Below are 16,894 nucleotides of genomic sequence, written 5' to 3' on the forward strand. Positions count from 1 at the left end.
TTTGCTTCTGTATATTTTGCTTCGCATACTCAGTACATATTTCGTACTGACCCCCTTTCTTCGGGGGCTGCGTTTCATGCCCGCAGGTACAGACGCACAGTTTGGTGATCCACCAGTCTAGGACACCCTCTTCCGCCGTTTGGAGTGCTCTTCTCATTTCAGAGCATACACTTTTGGTATATATATATTTTGTTCGCTATGTACGTATATATTTGCTCAGGGGTACGGCGGGGCCCTGTCCCGTCATATGTTTCTGTTGGTCTGTTTAGAGGTCTGTAGACGTATTTGTGGGTGTGTGTGCCTACTTCTGTTCAGATGTGGTTGTATGACCCTATTCGCTATGGCAGCCCTGTCGGCGTGCATTTGTATATGTTTTGGGCCGTTGTGCCATTTGATAGCCTTGTCGGCTTTTGATACATTTGATAGCCTTGCCGGCTTTTTGATATATATATCCGCATACGGTTGCGTTGAGATGTGTTTGAATTAGTTTGATATAGTTTGAGACGGCATATAGTATTTATAGCCGTATATGCTATTTGTGTGTGATTCGATTGAATAAGTACGTCAGGGTGCCCAACTAGGGCGCCAATCCCGGCCTACGGGGTTGGGTCGTGACATTATGAGAGACCATCCTAAGCATGGGTGGGGCGATCCTCATCCTACGGTGGCTACGTAGTTTCAGGCTACTTGAAGCCTTCTTGATAATTAATGCAATGCAACTCCCAAAAACATGAACATGGAAAATAAGTGGCACTTGCTGCCCATGGCTTTTCATGAATCATAACTTGCATGTACATGGATATCATTCGTATTATTCTTGCATGAACTTATAAAACATATATAGCTTTTCTTGAAAATATCATAATAGTTCATAAACTTGCATGTAAGAACCCATGGAATGCAAAGTATGGGTTTTCATGGATTACGAACAGATTCTCAATAATTATAATGATGTATCAAGAACACAATGAAGAATTTATAACAATTTAATACATAATATAACATGGGGCATGGACCCATGGGTTATCATGAACATGGCTAAAAACCCTGATTTTCGTAAAGCTTCATACTTTATGGAAGAAGAAGCGTGGGGAAGAACAATGATGTTCCCACACATAGATAGCAATCCTACATACCTGGTAATGCTCCAAACTTGTATCAAAAATCTGTTCTTGGAAGAAGAATCCCAAAGCCTAGTCTTGAATTCCCTTTAATTGGATTTTCTTGAAAACTCTAGATTAGGAACAATGATTTCATGCTTAGATTTCATAAACATATGTTAGAATTGATTTGGAAGGGCTTGGATTGACTTACCTTGATGTTTTGGTGATGGAGGAGAGGAACATGTCGTTCTAGGGTTTAGGGACTTGTAAAAATAAAAATTAGAACTGAAACCAGGTATTTATAGTTTCTGGTGCGAAGTGGGAAATACGGACCAAAATACGGTCCGTATTCTGAATTACGGTCCGTAAACCTGAACCGTAATTAAGCATGTTCAACAGGACAGAAACACTGTAGCACCTCTTTCCCAAATACGACCATCAAATACGGGCGTATTTCAAAATACGGTCCGTATTTAACAATATATATTCTCAAGCCAAATTCCAGAATGCACAGTGATTTAGATGCCAAATTACGATTTGAAATACGGGTCGTATATGAAATACGGTCCGTATTCTGGGGCGTAAATCCCCATCTGACAACTAAAGAGAAATTTCCAATTTCCACATTATTTATCTGGTTTTCTAAGTCTAGAATCATGATCAAAGCTTAAGTTAAAGGTCTGGGGTGTTACATGATACCATGAACTTCCCCTATCTGTGTTGGAATTGAGCCTACGAAATTGTTAAGTGACAAATCGATGACATTAACATTCTCGAGCTGAGAAGGGATAGAACCATGAAGTTTGTTTCTGGCTAAATTTATTATTGTTGGATAAGGAGAAGATTTCAGTTGAATCACCGGAGGTATAACTCCCTTGAAGTTATTCACACATAAGTCCAGTACAGAGAGGGCAGGGAGATTGAACAACCAGTATGGTTTTGCTCCTGATAAACTGTTGTTAGCCAAATTTAAAATAATGAGGCTCGTCAAATTTGAAAAGAACTGTGGGATTTCTCCTCTCATGTTGCAAGACCTAAATTCCAACATTGTGGGCTGGAAAGTTTGCGCAGAGTGTTGATCTTGGTCGTCAATTTCCAATGACAATCCGCTAGCTCCTAAACTAATTTGATTCAATCTTGACTTCTGGAACAAAGACAGTGGCATATTCCCATTCAGGTTATTCTTCTGAACATAAAGATATGAAAGCTTAGGAAGCTGAAGTATGCACGAGGGAAGACGTCCTGTTAGCTCATTCCATTCTAAATTCAAGTACTTCAGGGAGTGGATTTGACAGATCGAAATTGGAACAGACCCTTTTAAACTATTCTGGAACAGAGATAAGTATTGAAGGCTTATTAAACTGGGCATGGATACAGGAAGTTGGCCTGTGATATTGTTATCATTTAGCAACAGTATACTTAATTTCTTAAGTTTTGTAACTGAAGAAGGTATCGACCCTTGGATCAAGCATCCATCAGCTCGGAAAAAGGTTAATGAAGTTGAGTTGCTTAAAGAAGGAGGAATCGTTCCACCTACCCGAGTGAAGCCTATGTCAAGAAATGTCAACTTTGACCATGGAGCTGAAAACATTGAAACAAGATCTATGCTCATAGCAGGATTGCTAGAAACAGAAAGTTTTTCAAGTTGAGGAAGGTAAGGGATATGACCATCTAAATCATTGCCACTAAAATCAAGAGCTGAGAGACGTGTGAGGTTCCATAGCAAATCAGGTATCGGAGATGTTAGAACGTTAGAACCCATTTCTAGAATAGAAAGATTAGTAAGGTTAATAATTTCCCTATCGGAATTCTTCCTGAAATGTTGCAGTAGGACAATTGAAGTGACACGAGATTTGAAAGACTTGATATTGGTTTAGCCCAAACAAATGATTCGGATGCCTTTGATAGATCAACACCTGTCAATACTAGATATCTGAGACCTGGGAACCCTTCTAACCACCTCAGATTTGGACTGGATAGCCGACCATATCTGATAAAAGATGACATTGAGCCAAAATCCAACTTTGGTGGTAATGTCAAGCTAATAGAAATAGAAGACAAATTGACTACTAAATTAGCACATGAAAGATCAAGAGTCCTTAGAGATGTAAGGTTTGAGAATTGCGTGGTGATTGAATCTTGAAACATGGCATTCGACAGATTGAGATAAGTCAACTTTGTTAAGTTTGATATCTCAGTAGGTAGTTTTGAGAGCATGAAGTTGTTGAAACTCAGGTCGAGATGTTGCATATGGTTAAGAGTGAAGAGAAATGGAGATATAGTACCTTTAAGAGCAAAATTGGATGTGTTGTTAGTAACTGGAACAAGTTCCTTATTAACATTGATTAGGACTTCATCCGGATTAGGATTCCGGAGATCCACAACTACAACATGACCTGAACTCGAGCATTTGATTCCTTTCCAGTTGCAACATTTTCGCCCTGCCATGAAGATAACTGATTAGATGGATCAGTTAGCAAGGATTTGAAGCTAATTAGACCTGCTCTTTCTTTTTCATGGCAGCCATAGACGATCGAAAAATGGTAAAATAGAGTAGCAAATATAAGGAAATCTTTCTTTAACCACATGACTTCAAGATGATGAACAATATCCTAGGTTGTCAAGTGTTAAGATTTTTATAGCAGTTAAATGCTATATCACTTGAACTAAACTATTCATAAGTTTCTTTCCCAGAATGTCTTCATGAAAAGAAAAACATTAATTGGTGTAGGCTTCTACTACTGAATTGAAAAGGATTGCATTGTACAGTCAATGACTTAATTTATAATAATCTAATTAATTTCTCCTGAAACTTTGTTTAATGAAAAAGAAAGAGGGACAAAGACTGTTTGTAAGGTGTTCATTTCTCTGTTAATGCCAATAATTTTCAAATTTTTAAAAACCAAGATGGTGAGACTTTGACAAAGTCCTCCATCACATCTCTTCTAGTTTGAAAAATTGGAATACCCGCTTGAGTATATATCATTCTATATGCCATTGGTGTTGAAAAATATGTTTGGTTATTTCCATGCCTTTTGCATGTGTATAGCTTTGCTTCTTGTGATACTAGTTTCTCGGCACATTCATTGCACTTGTTGTGCTGAGTCACGTTCATTCCACGTGTTGTGTGGAGTCATGTTCATTGAATAAAAAATAATTATACATGAATAAAGTATAAGTTTCTGTGAATGATCAATGTAGATTGTCGTGCCTTGACTTGTTCATCGAGGTCAAGATGATTGGATATCGTCTAAACTTATGAGATGGACAATCAAAGTTTAATGTCATTGGTGTTGAAAACTATGTTAGGTCATTTCCATGCATTTTACAAGTGTGTAGCTTTTGCTTCTTGTGATACTAGTTTCTCGGCATGTTCGCTACACGTGTATGCCAAGTCATATAGTACACGGTTCTGTAAATAATATCCATATCATTTTATTTTCTTTATAAACCGAGTCTTTCTTCTACTTTTTATCTGCGCCTCGGGTGGACTTGAGCTTCTTCTGATGTCTTAGTTCAGGCCAACATTCTTCTAAGGAAGAATAAGTAAGTTGACAATGATCACTTTATTCAACTGAATGAGAAGTGACAGTTATTAATCATAATGCTGCAAAGGTTCATCTTCTTTGAACCGTCAATGAAGCACTATTGATAATACCGGTCGAGACCAGGATCCTTCATCAGACAACAGTAGTTAGATAAATTTATCATTATCAGCAATACCAGGTCAATGCCATGTTTTAACATTAAACCAAACTTTTTTTTTTTTTTTGATAAGGTAAAGTTTTATTAATGAAGTACCGAAATGGTACAAAGCAGTACATGACTAAGCATCCCCCAACCAGGCAAATCTACATATTCGCACCCAACAGATACAAGAAATCCAAGTATTGATCCATATTCTTTATTGTGCTACTATTACACCCGAAATATAAATTATGCAAACATTTGTTCTTCACTACAGATATGTGACTTCTCTTCCCTTCAAAGGAGGCACTATTTCTTTCCAACCATATGGTCCAAAATATGCAAATGCGAATGGTCTTCCATATTTGTTTCATATTTCTAGCAACTCTTTGGCTTTACCAGCTTTCTGGTAAGCAAGTGATCTTCTGGGACATGATCCAAGAAACACCAGCAATATTTGGAAAGAGCTCCCAAAATTGTTTAGAAAAGCTACAGTAAAGTAGTAAATGTGTGCTCCACAGTTCCCTGATCTTTTTCACATAGATAACACCTATTGCATAAAGGAAACCCCCTTCATTGCAAATTGTTTTTGAGTTAGACATGCTTCCTTTGCTGCTATCCAACCAAAGCAGGCTGCCTTAATAGGAGCTTTAGTCTTCCAACTTATCCTCCAAGACCATTTTGGTACACTATGGCCAATCTGTTGAAGTAACATGATGTAGCAATTTTTAGTTGAAAATCTTTTATCCTTGCTGCTGACCCAAATCAAGTTGTCCTCTTTATTCTGATCAATTGTCACTGGTTCTAATAGTTGAAGCAACTGACAATAACTATCTATTTCCCAATCATTCAGATTTCACCTGAGGACTATTTCCCACCCTGAACTTGAGACGAATTCTGAAATGTATCCCTCTTTATTCAGAGAACATCTAAACAGGGCCGGAAATCTGATCGTAAGACTTTCATTTTCAATCCAAGAGTCTGTCCAAAATTTTATCCTGGCTCCATTGCCCAAATCTACTCTAGTGTATTGCAGATCATCCCACAGCCCACTAATTTCTTTCCAGATTACCCTACCGGATTTTAATAAAGAAGGATTTTGTCTCCAGCCATCCATCCTACCATAAACAGCATCCACTAGCTTCCTCCAGATTTTATCACCACCCCTTCTATATCTCCATAACCATTTGAACAACAAGCTTTTATTGTGCATTTTCAAATTCCTCACTCTCAAACTTCCATCTGAGCCAGCAATTGTACTTCTTAGTCTGTTATAATATTTTGCTCTTATAAAAAGAAAAGGAAAAGAGCATAAAAAAAGTTTTAGCCAAAGAATAAAAAGCTGAGAAGTACTAATATAAGAAGACATGGCAATAAGTTTCCAGATTCTTACTTGTGTGACCTAATTCATGAATGTTCTAGAGGCTATTAGGCACAAGGTTAATTTTCTCTTTTTCTTTTAGTACGTTGCATAGCTTCTGAGGCTGTCTGTTTGTTATCAATTCTTTTGCACTCCTTTTGATCTGAGAATTTCAACACATCAAGGAAAGGACTTAATCGAGAGATGAGAATCCATGTTATACCTATGGCGGCAGAAAAGGCAGAGTGGGTAAGAAATACAGAGAATTCTATGAAGAGGGAGAAGCTGAGGTATGTGCGGAATATGGTGGCAAGGCAATGGCTCAACACGTCTATTTTGTTATTATCTGTACATGTGTAAGCATCCGTAAAACCTTCTTTGCTACTACTCAATTAGAAGAACTGTTATGAACCTTCTGGTGCTAACAGAATTCCTTACAGAATCAACCTAAAAGGTAGTTCCAAATCTCAAGGAGGATATTGATAATGATAACTTACCTTCTGAATGTTGTCATATAACATAACATAAATAGCAAGATAGGATAACAAATAATGACTCCTGGAATTAATTATGTAATTCCTTAAGTAATGAATGTTTTTCTTAAACACAGTTTTGAGCAACTACAATAACACATTGGTTATGGCATTATTCCTTAAGTAATGAATGTTTTTCTTAAACACAGTTTTGAGCAACTACAATAACACATTGGTTATGGCATTATGCATACCAAAAAAGAGACCAAAGAGAGGATTCTCTACAGCAGTTAGCACAGTTGGTGTCACATGATGCTTCAGTGACAATCATAGTTCTTTGGAAAATATATCCGCATCAAAAGCACAACAGACACTACGTTGGAACCTACAAATAACTTGAGCAAAAGAAAGTGAAATTTCAGTGTCTGGAATTAGAGATACATCATCAAGTTCTGGTAGACACGCAAATATGGTACTATGTGATAATGGATGCGAGACATCAATGTGTTGAGGTCCAAGCTTATGAAGATTAGGGCATCTAATTTGATGTTTAGATGTAAAGAGAGGTAGGAAGTGAAATCTATTTGTTATGTCTGCACAAAATGCAAACAGAAACTTGCAAATTACAAGCAATGTGTTCGCGTACAAACAGATAGACACAAGCACACAGAGAAACACACACAAAGATATGTGCACATATGTTTGCAACATTCATGAATAAAAAAGACAGGCAAAATAAAGATGGAGAGGTCCACGTCCTTTGCAGTTTAAACGATAATTATGAATATCTTTCATAACGAGCAGAAAAAAAAAAAGATTTAACTCTTAAAGTTAGGTAAATTGAGCCCCCGATCTGAGAACTTGGTCATGAAATTAAATCAGGCTGACCTTAATTGATTTTAGAATTGCAATCTATAACAATATATTAGAGAGAACTACAGGTACTTACATGAATAGCACTTCTGTTACTAATTGTAAAGATATCCTCATGAATTTGGACCTTCAGTTTGAATCTGAAGTTAACCTCAACCAGTCAACCTCCAAGTTTCTCCACTGGATTATAGCATACACTAGATGGTTTTGGCCCGTGCTTGCACTTTGTGTTATAGCATACTTCATTGCATTTGCTGAAAGCTAAATCCAACAGTCTAAATCGCAACATTGCATGACTCCAAATAAGGTGTTCAGGTTAAGATTAACATAAAAAATTAGCATATCGTAATAGAGGATCATAGCAACATCCTCCAAGCTCTGCAACATATAGACTTTATGATTCCTTCAGAATCACAATTACATCACAATGAAGAAATCTTTTTTTCACTAATGGGAGTAATCTTTCGCAGAGAATAAAAATGTCAAACAAAAAGGTTTACATATTTTCATCAAACATGACTAAATATGTCAAGAAGATACAATCCCTAACAAATGTGCTATAACTAAATTTCATGAATTTTGTACACAATCCACCAATAGTTGCAGTCCATCCTCTGCGTTTTTAGTTTTTCTCACTTCAGGAGAAATTAAATCATGCAGCAAAGGTTTAGCTTATAAGAAGTGCCTTTCCTTCTGCAGAGTAATAAATAGAATCCCAGCTTCTCAAAATGCATATTCTTACTTATAAGAACAACTTGAACCTTGTCATTTTCGACCTGATTAATGAAAGCATTACATCATCTGTCTTTCTATTTCAAGAGCAGCTGTAGAAAGTCTTCTTTTTAGCAAAGACCTCGCTTCTTCACAAGTTCCCCTCTTGGTGTCATTATAATAGGCTAACTGAATTCTGATGCGTTCAGCTGGCATTACAAAGAATCCTTCACGTCTAGTTGGTCAGGATCGCCATACGTTCCCATTGAAAGGACTCAGTTCACATGCTCCACTTCACTATATTCACCAACAACAATATAATAAGAGCAAGTCAATCTTAATGAAATATACATTAGTTAACAAATCACAATAATTGCAAGGATCAGAATTTATCAATTAAAACAATGAATAGAAACTTAGATAAATTTCCTACCACTTTCTCCTTTACTAATGCTACTTCTGCAACATCCATCAGAAATTTATTGGTATCTCAACCAGGGTTAAAGGGAAACTTTCATAATCTAATTGGTACCATCAAACAACAAAGACATTAACTGCTGAAGGATGGTCAAGTTTTCTGTAGCATAATTTAAATCCTATCATGTAACATCTCTAGTTCAGGAGTCATCACTGTTTTTATCAATATTTCTAACCCAAAACCATATGATCTCTGTCTTTGATGAATATATGATCTCTTTTTCTTTAATGAACATTTTCTCCTTTGTCCTTAATGATATCATACGTGCCTAGATAACAAATCAAAACTCTGGAACTCAAATCACTCTCAGCAGTGGAAAGAATATAAGAAGTGGATACCATGAAGATTTATATGTTCATCGTAACGCTGAACATCAAACCATGGAAATAGGAACAAAAAGATAGACAACCTCAATTAAATTAGGATTAAATTATCTAACCATTAGAACCCTTGAGAATTCCTCCTTACATCTACATCATCACTTTTCTTACTTATGTGTAATACACGTGTATTTAGGAGATAAAGAAATTCAGCAGATGCAAAGCTTCACCTGTATGCATCTTTTAAACTACAACCATTTTGAAGTCACAAATCACCTCAAACTAATTATAGTAATATCACTACGGAACCCATTATTTTTATGACTGAGGAGAGTAGGTGTTACACCTCGTGTTTTCGTGCGTTATCGTATCGTAAGGTGGCTAACATGCTAAGAAGGTAATGTTTTGAGGTATTTAAATAGTATGATAGTCATATGTTAAGTTTTGAAGTGAAACGAGTTGTGATACGAAAGTCGACAAAGGTCGTCACAAGTTACGTTCGTAAATTTCACTAAAATTTGGATCAGATGTCGAAGAGCCTTTCTCTCAATCTACATGGAGTTACGGGGTGATCCACCTATCAAATCGAAGATCTACGAGTCTAGTTTCCATCGCAGTTAACCGTTTGTCGATACGACATCAGAGTAGAGAGATATTCGCATTTCCGTACAGAAACGCAAACTGCCGCGGGAACAGTGTGCTAGGTCGGTGGCTTTATTTTGCCCAAGTATAAATAGATGCCTTGGGACGAATTTTTCTCCATTTCTTCACCTTGAAAGACCATAGAAACCCCTTGCCGAGGGCCTGTGCACCCCCGGGATTAGTCAGGGCTCAAAGAGACCTGGACACCCGGTGCTTAATCAAAAAAAAAAAAGACCATAGAAATCCTAGGAAAACCTCTCTAATCATCTTCCATCAATTATAAACACACCTAAGGGCAAATCAAACAACTTCAACGCGGAGAACAACATGGCAACTTCAAAATTGTGATTTCTTCACTATTTCACCTTTCGAAGGAAAACCTTGCTTTGAAGTAACTTGGGGTTTGAAGTGATTTTCATGATCTAAGGTATATTTTAACCTCCTTTTGATTTCTTTGAGCTTCTACAAGTAATTAATCCTAAGAGTTGGTTGAAAATTTCATAAGATAGGTTCTTGTCATTCCTTAAGAAGCTCTTGTGAACATAGTTTGATTGTTGAGCTATTTTGTATGGTTTTGGTGTTTGTTTGAATCTGTGGGAATATGGATAGGATCGTATTGATGAGGAGGAGTAGGAAAGTAGAATTTGGTAGCGTTTTGTGGGGAAATTGAGCTACAAAAGAGCCTACGAACTTATGCTCGCGAGTTGCTCGCTTGAATGTCTAAATGAAGATTTTCATGAGCTATGAACTTGATTTTGATCTTGAATAGTTCGTTTTGTATAGAAAGTCGTTCATAAGGTATTCAAGGACCCGGAAGACGCGTATAACTCCATCAACGAGGTATGTAGGGCTTTCTCTATATCTTTCGGCATGACTAGAACTCGAATGAACGTTTATTGAATTGTTTCATCGAATTCAAATTGCTCCACTTCAAATTGATAAATATGATTAAATCTGCCCTTTTCTCATGAATAACTCACATCAAAGAAGATTTATGTATTCCCATCTTCCCTTGTTCGTCGCTCAAGAGAACTAGGATTCTTTTGTTCGTTCTTTCTCCGACGTTCATATTAATCAGGGCTACTGCTAGCTTGAACATGATGTCTACTTCAAATAAATCCCTAAAACATAACTTTCATGTTTCTTGTGCTGGTTGTCTCATAATTGGAAACCAAAGAACGTATTGACAATAACGATAGTTGGAGGATAACGACAATAGTCACTCAGACTCTTTTTATGATATCTCTTTTGTAGCTCAATTTCCCCACAAAACGCTACCAAATTCTACTTTCCTACTCCTCCTCATCAATACGATCCTATCCATATTCCCACAGATTCAAACAAACACCAAAACCATACAAAATAGCTCAACAATCAAACTATGTTCACAAGAGCTTCTTAAGGAATGACAAGAACCTATCTTATGAAATTTTCAACCAACTCTTAGGATTAATTACTTGTAGAAGCTCAAAGAAATCAAAAGGAGGTTAAAATATACCTTAGATCATGAAAATCACTTCAAACCCCAAGTTACTTCAAAGCAAGGTTTTCCTTCGAAAGGTGAAATAGTGAAGAAATCACAATTTCGAAGTTGCCATGTTGTTCTCCGCGTTGAAGTTGTTTGATTTGCCCTTAGGTGTGTTTATAATTGATGGAAGATGATTAGAGAGGTTTTCCTAGGATTTCTATGGTCTTTCAAGGTGAAGAAATGGAGAAACATTCGTCCCAAGGCATCTATTTATACTTGGGCAAAATAAAGCCACCGACCTAGCACACTGTTCCCGCGGCAGTTTGCGTTTCTGTACGGAAATGCGAATATCTCTCTACTCTGATGTCGTATCGACAAACGGTTAACTGCGATGGAAACTAGACTCGTAGATCTTCGATTTGATAGGTGGATCACCCCGTAACTCCATGTAGATTGAGAGAAAGGCTCTTCGACATCTGATCCAAATTTTAGTGAAATTTACGAACGTAACTTGTGACGACCTTTGTCGACTTTCGTATCACAACTCGTTTCACTTCAAAACTTAACATATGACTATCATACTATTTAAATACCTCAAAACATTACCTTCTTAGCATGTTAGCCACCTTACGATACGATAACGCACGAAAACATGAGGTGTAACATCCTTCCCCACTTAAGAAGGACTAATGTAAATGCACTGGAAACTAGACTCGTAGACCTTCGATTGGATAGGTGTATCACCCCGTAACTCCAAGTAGATTGAGAGAAAAATTCGTCCCTTCTCACATTATTTACATTAGTTGTGCTTGCGCTTATCGCCCTACATATTCAGTACATATTTCGTACTGACGCCTTTTTGTGCGCTGTGTTCATGCCCACAGGTGCTGATAGACAGGCCTGCGTGCCTCCGCAGTAGGACACCGAGATCAGCGATTGAGTGTTGTACTCCACTTCTTCGGAGTTGTTGGTTCTGAGTCCATAGGTACAGATGCATATGTATATGTATAGTTTTGGGATATGTCGGGGGCCATGTCCCGACCTGTTGATATTGTGTTACTCTTTTAGAGGCTTGCAGACCGATTGTCAGTGTATATATGTTTTGCTTGGCCTTGTCGGTCCCCCTGTACAGTTTGGCATGACCGTGACATAGCCTTGTTGGCTATATATATAGAGAGGTTGTTGTTGGGTTCTTCTGCGTGCAGGTTGATACATTTGGTTCTTGTTAGTGTCATATAGCGGCCTTGTCGGCCCATTATTCATATTACATGTCACAGATGCCATGGTTGGTTCGCTCGGGCCTTCGGGTGCCGAGTGCCGGCCACACCCCCAAGGTTGGGGTGTGACAGTAGGCCTACATAGGAATTGCTTATTCATTCTTCAAATAGTACAATGAATTTGGATCTCCCAAACATTTCTTCTTTATCACTGATTATAAAATTCTATCAAAACTTTCAAAATTTCTTAAGTCAGTAAAGTTTCTCGAGTCTGAACCATGACAACAGCACAACTGATAGACTTTATGTAATGTCAAATAAGTTGCATATGAATACCTCCTTGCTAATACATCCTTCTCACTGTATGGATCCTAGTGATGGAAGGAGCACGCGAATCCGATAAAGTTGCTAGCTCATCTATCTAGAACGACACAAGCAACAAACTATTATTAGATAAGATGTTAAATATTATTGCACTTAATATGATATCAACTGAAATAAGTTATAGCACATACAACAGTAGCAACATTCCTACTTCCTACTAAATAAAACACATTTGAATTCCATAATATATCCTCCGAAAATTTCAGTTTATTTAAGTTACTGGCTTTCTCAAACATAACATCACAGAACAGGAGATGCCATTTTATTTTCTTTCCATGTATGTGAAAAGACAAACAATTACAAATCATACTTTAGATTAGGTACTTTAAACTCAACACTACAAATAGCATCCTACTTCAAGTAAGATGCTTTAAATTCAATACTACACCATTGTTATCAAAGGCGCGCTTTAAGCGCGCTTAAGCCCTGAAGCGAGGCTCAAACATGTTGAGCGCTTCGCCTCGCTTTATGTGCGCTTCAGTGTCGTCATCAAGGCTCTAAGACATACTTTTCCTTGCCAATGAGCCTCTCTTGATGAGGTGACACTAGATGATTGATATTTCACTTTATGGTAATATTTTTACAATCTCTCTGTCCATATATTTGTTACTCATACTTATTATTATTAATCTTGGGATAAACATACATATATCTGTATTTTTGCACAATTGCACTTTTTTTTCATTAAAGCCCACGCTTTATTTGCGCTTTGCGCTTAAAGGCCCAACTGACCTTAGACCTTTTTTGCGCTTTTTCACTTTTGATAACACTGTACTACACATTGAAAATCTCAAAGATATCCAACTGTAAACGGAAGTCGTTGAACAATGGAACAAAAAGGTTTATTTTCCTGCCTTCTCTTGTGCAATTTGAGCTGCATTTGCTTGGATTTTTAGGAACAAAGATTAGCATTCCCACTACAGCAGTTGAAATGACCTCCCACGTTTCATCAATAATCTATTAACAGTTCAATAATGCTGATGAAAAAGTGAGCTTTATACAATTCTTTAGTGCTAGGTAAAGTGAGCTATCACTACCAATGTTTCCGCCAAAATGAAGAAAGCATCTAAATTCATTAACACGGAACATTAACTTTGGCTTAAAAAATTACCCTACAATAACAGGAAACAGTGCGTAGAAGTCCGTGAAAAAGAAGAAATTTTTTGTCCCAACCTAGAATTCCTGGCTTAGCTATTATGCTTTCCAACCCAGCCACTTGTTCCGAATCCTTGTGATAACAGGCCCTGCGTATCTCCTCTGCAGACAACACAAAACACTTCACACGTTTTAAATGCACAGAAAATTCTCAAACATAGATCGTTACTGCATAATAAGGATTCTTTGCTTATTAATAACACAGTCACATCTATAATTTACAACCACAAGTCATATGACCACCCAAAATACAATAACAATTACGTGATAAAAATAAAGAATGACCAAGACAAAATAGATAGCAGTATGCAATTACCTTGATGGAGCAAAGCTGGAGTTCCAAAAGACTGAACAATGATAGCTATGAAATTGGAACTCTGAAGAGAACCCAAAAAACCAAGGAAAGTAAAGAAGATGAAGATTTGCACAAAAATTGAAAGAGGAGGGTTTCTGAGAGGAATGAAGAAACAAGAGATGAAACAATTGAATGTTCTGGACTGATGATATGTTTTTTGTAGTAAAAGCCACCTGGAATGGAGGGAGCATGGAGTGGCCACGTATGGAAAAGCTCAAGAAAAACAATGACTAAAATGCCATCTGCTAATTGAAGCAAACATGTCGATCCTATGCTAAACCCACGCTTCTATAATAGTTTAAAAAAACACAGTAATGTTGGCAGCTAAGTTACTTAAAAAGGTATTCCAGCATCTCTTTCCATCCTTCACTAAGAACTTACAGCAGTGTTGGCCTCAACTTTAGAAAAGCCTTCTGAGCATGGAAATTTTAGTGGAATCACCAGTTCATATCTCCTTTTTATAAGAATGAAGCTGAAGCCGGCAATCAGCTGCTGCATCAATCATGTCCTGAATAAAGTACAACACGAAATGATTGCTCAGACGTCCAACATGGAGAACTTCAATTAACTTTGTATCAAAAAGTTACAATAAATCAAAAAGCACCTGAACGAGAGTCCAGCTTCCACCATGCACCACCATCTTCCTTCAAGACAGAAGCACCAACATCCTCTTTATCATCTTCCCCAGAAAAGAATCCATCAGAATCATCACTCTCAACTTCAGAGTAATACGTCTTTTTCTCTATCTCTGGATCATAGGTCCACTCCAATCTCTTCAGAACATCTCGGTCCTTCCACCGGCCAACAACCGATACAGCTTCTTTCTTGGCCTTTCCCATCATGATCTCCTGCCACGAGAAAGCAGCATCAGCTGTCCTCTTAAGAGTACCGTCATTGGTATCACCAACAACCACGGTCTTCAAACACCTCAACCTCGCCTCCTTCAACACTTCCACAAAATCAGAATCATCAGACACAAGAACCACATAATCCACCATCCTCTTATCCATTACATCAACTAGATGATTCCTCAACGCGATATCAGCAGCTTGTGGCTTATCCGACACAGTCCTAACCCAAAAACCCGCTCGTTTTAATTCATCCGCCAAACCATACCCAACTTTCGGAGTCAAAACATCCTTAACAGCATACTTATACTTATCCATCTTCATTGCATACTTAGCCACCAACTTCACCCTCATTTTCCCTCTAGACGAATCTATCTGATTCATCCTTTTCGTATGCTCACGTTCGTGAATTTGCTTAAAATGATTAACAAGCTTCTCATTACTATAAAATCTCCTCCCACAAACTCTACATATATAAGGGTCCTCTACCTTAACAACCCCACGATTTTCCAACGAATTCAACGTTTTTTGTTCTTTTCTTTGCTGTCTAACTAAAGGAGGAACATAACTAAACGCGTGTCGATTAGCATAAGCTACTGTAAATCTCACTGCCCCAAACTCCCCAGCTGCTTTCTTTAACTTTGTGGCAGCATCAAATGGTGGAAAAGACTTAGGCGGTTTGTTATCCAAATCCCAGAAAATTCCAACACTAGCTTTAACTGGTGAGTCTAAAGAACCAAAACGCAAATGGGGTTTGGATTCAAAGTGACTATATCTTTTACAGAAGCTAATAGCATGTATAAAGGTGCTAACTTTGACACCTCTCATCATTCTTTTAGTTAAAAAAAAAAAAATGAAATTGAGACTTTCTTGATACTATAGAGACCAAAAAAAACAAAACAAACAAACCAGTATAGTATTCAAATAATACCACAAAATAACATTGGAGAAAAGGAGTTAGATTCACTGGTCTTACACTCTTACTTCTTCAAATCCAAATTATGTCACTGATAGAATATTTGTTTGTCTATCGTTGTCACTGTTGTTGCTGCAAGAAACTTTGTAGACATGAAATCAAGAATCTAGTGGCGGCGAGGGAGCGCTTAATCAACCGGGCTGGGTAATAAATATCCAAATAATTACACGGTTTGGCCTTCAAATGGACTGGTCTTTCATTTTTATCCTTCAAAATGTTATGCCTAACGGGCCATATTTAAGAGCGCGGCCGTAATTTGTTAATATTAGGATGCGTGGTTTAATTTTGAAGGAAACAAATTAAAGACCAGCCCATTTGAATAGCAAAAATTAAAGACGGGCAATTCGCAGAATTGCCCTTGCGAATTGCCCTTGCGAATTGCCCTGCTTCTGGGTGGCCTTTAAATTTTGCTCCTCATATTTGAAATCTTTAAATTTTACCCTTCGGCTAAAACTCATGGGTTCCAGGTTCGAACCCACACACAGTCAAATTTTAAAAAAAAAATCGCAAGACAGAGTTTAAATTTCGTTATGCCCCCACCGGCATACACTTGTGAAGGAATTACCAAAGTTATGCTAGACCCGGCATACTTATGCCTTATGGGCAGACTTGGCATAAGTATGCCGGGTCCGGCATAACTTTGATAATTCCTTCACAAGTTTATGCCGGGTCCGGTATAAAAGTTTTCCCATTAAAAATATGCCCCCACCGGCATAAACTTGTGAACAAATTACTAAAGTTATGCCGGAAGGGGCATAACTTTTCCTCAAGGCATAGTTTAGTTATGCCTTATGGGGCAAAACTTTTCCTTAAGGAACTATGCCTTATGGGGCAGACTTTTAAT

The 16,894-nt window shown here is 37.6% G+C and overlaps 1 protein-coding gene across 14 annotated transcripts; it reads right to left on the minus strand.

Annotated features, from left to right (window-relative positions):
• Positions 1-1,743: 1,743 nt before the first annotated feature.
• LOC132613590 (leucine-rich repeat receptor-like serine/threonine-protein kinase SKM1) lies at positions 1,744-16,318 on the minus strand. 14 transcript variants are annotated; one of them, XM_060327671.1, is made up of 6 exons: positions 14,831-16,252; positions 14,608-14,734; positions 14,188-14,248; positions 13,890-13,973; positions 12,669-12,753; positions 7,790-8,504 (listed from the first exon to the last, which is right to left on the minus strand). In XM_060327671.1, exons 1-2 carry the CDS (start codon positions 15,903-15,905, stop codon positions 14,724-14,726), a joined length of 1,086 nt encoding a protein of 361 aa, XP_060183654.1. In that variant the 5' UTR covers positions 15,906-16,252; the 3' UTR covers positions 7,790-8,504; positions 12,669-12,753; positions 13,890-13,973; positions 14,188-14,248; positions 14,608-14,723. The 14 variants fall into 14 exon arrangements, with proteins under 14 accessions (XP_060183662.1, XP_060183660.1, XP_060183661.1 ...); XM_060327667.1 differs by lacking the exon at positions 14,188-14,248; XM_060327669.1 differs by lacking the exon at positions 14,188-14,248 and having other exon boundaries at positions 13,890-13,992.
• Between the last annotated feature and the right edge of the window lie 576 nt (positions 16,319-16,894).

This window comes from Lycium barbarum, chromosome 10 (genome assembly GCF_019175385.1).
Source record: "Lycium barbarum isolate Lr01 chromosome 10, ASM1917538v2, whole genome shotgun sequence".
Taxonomy (NCBI): domain Eukaryota; kingdom Viridiplantae; phylum Streptophyta; class Magnoliopsida; order Solanales; family Solanaceae; genus Lycium; species Lycium barbarum.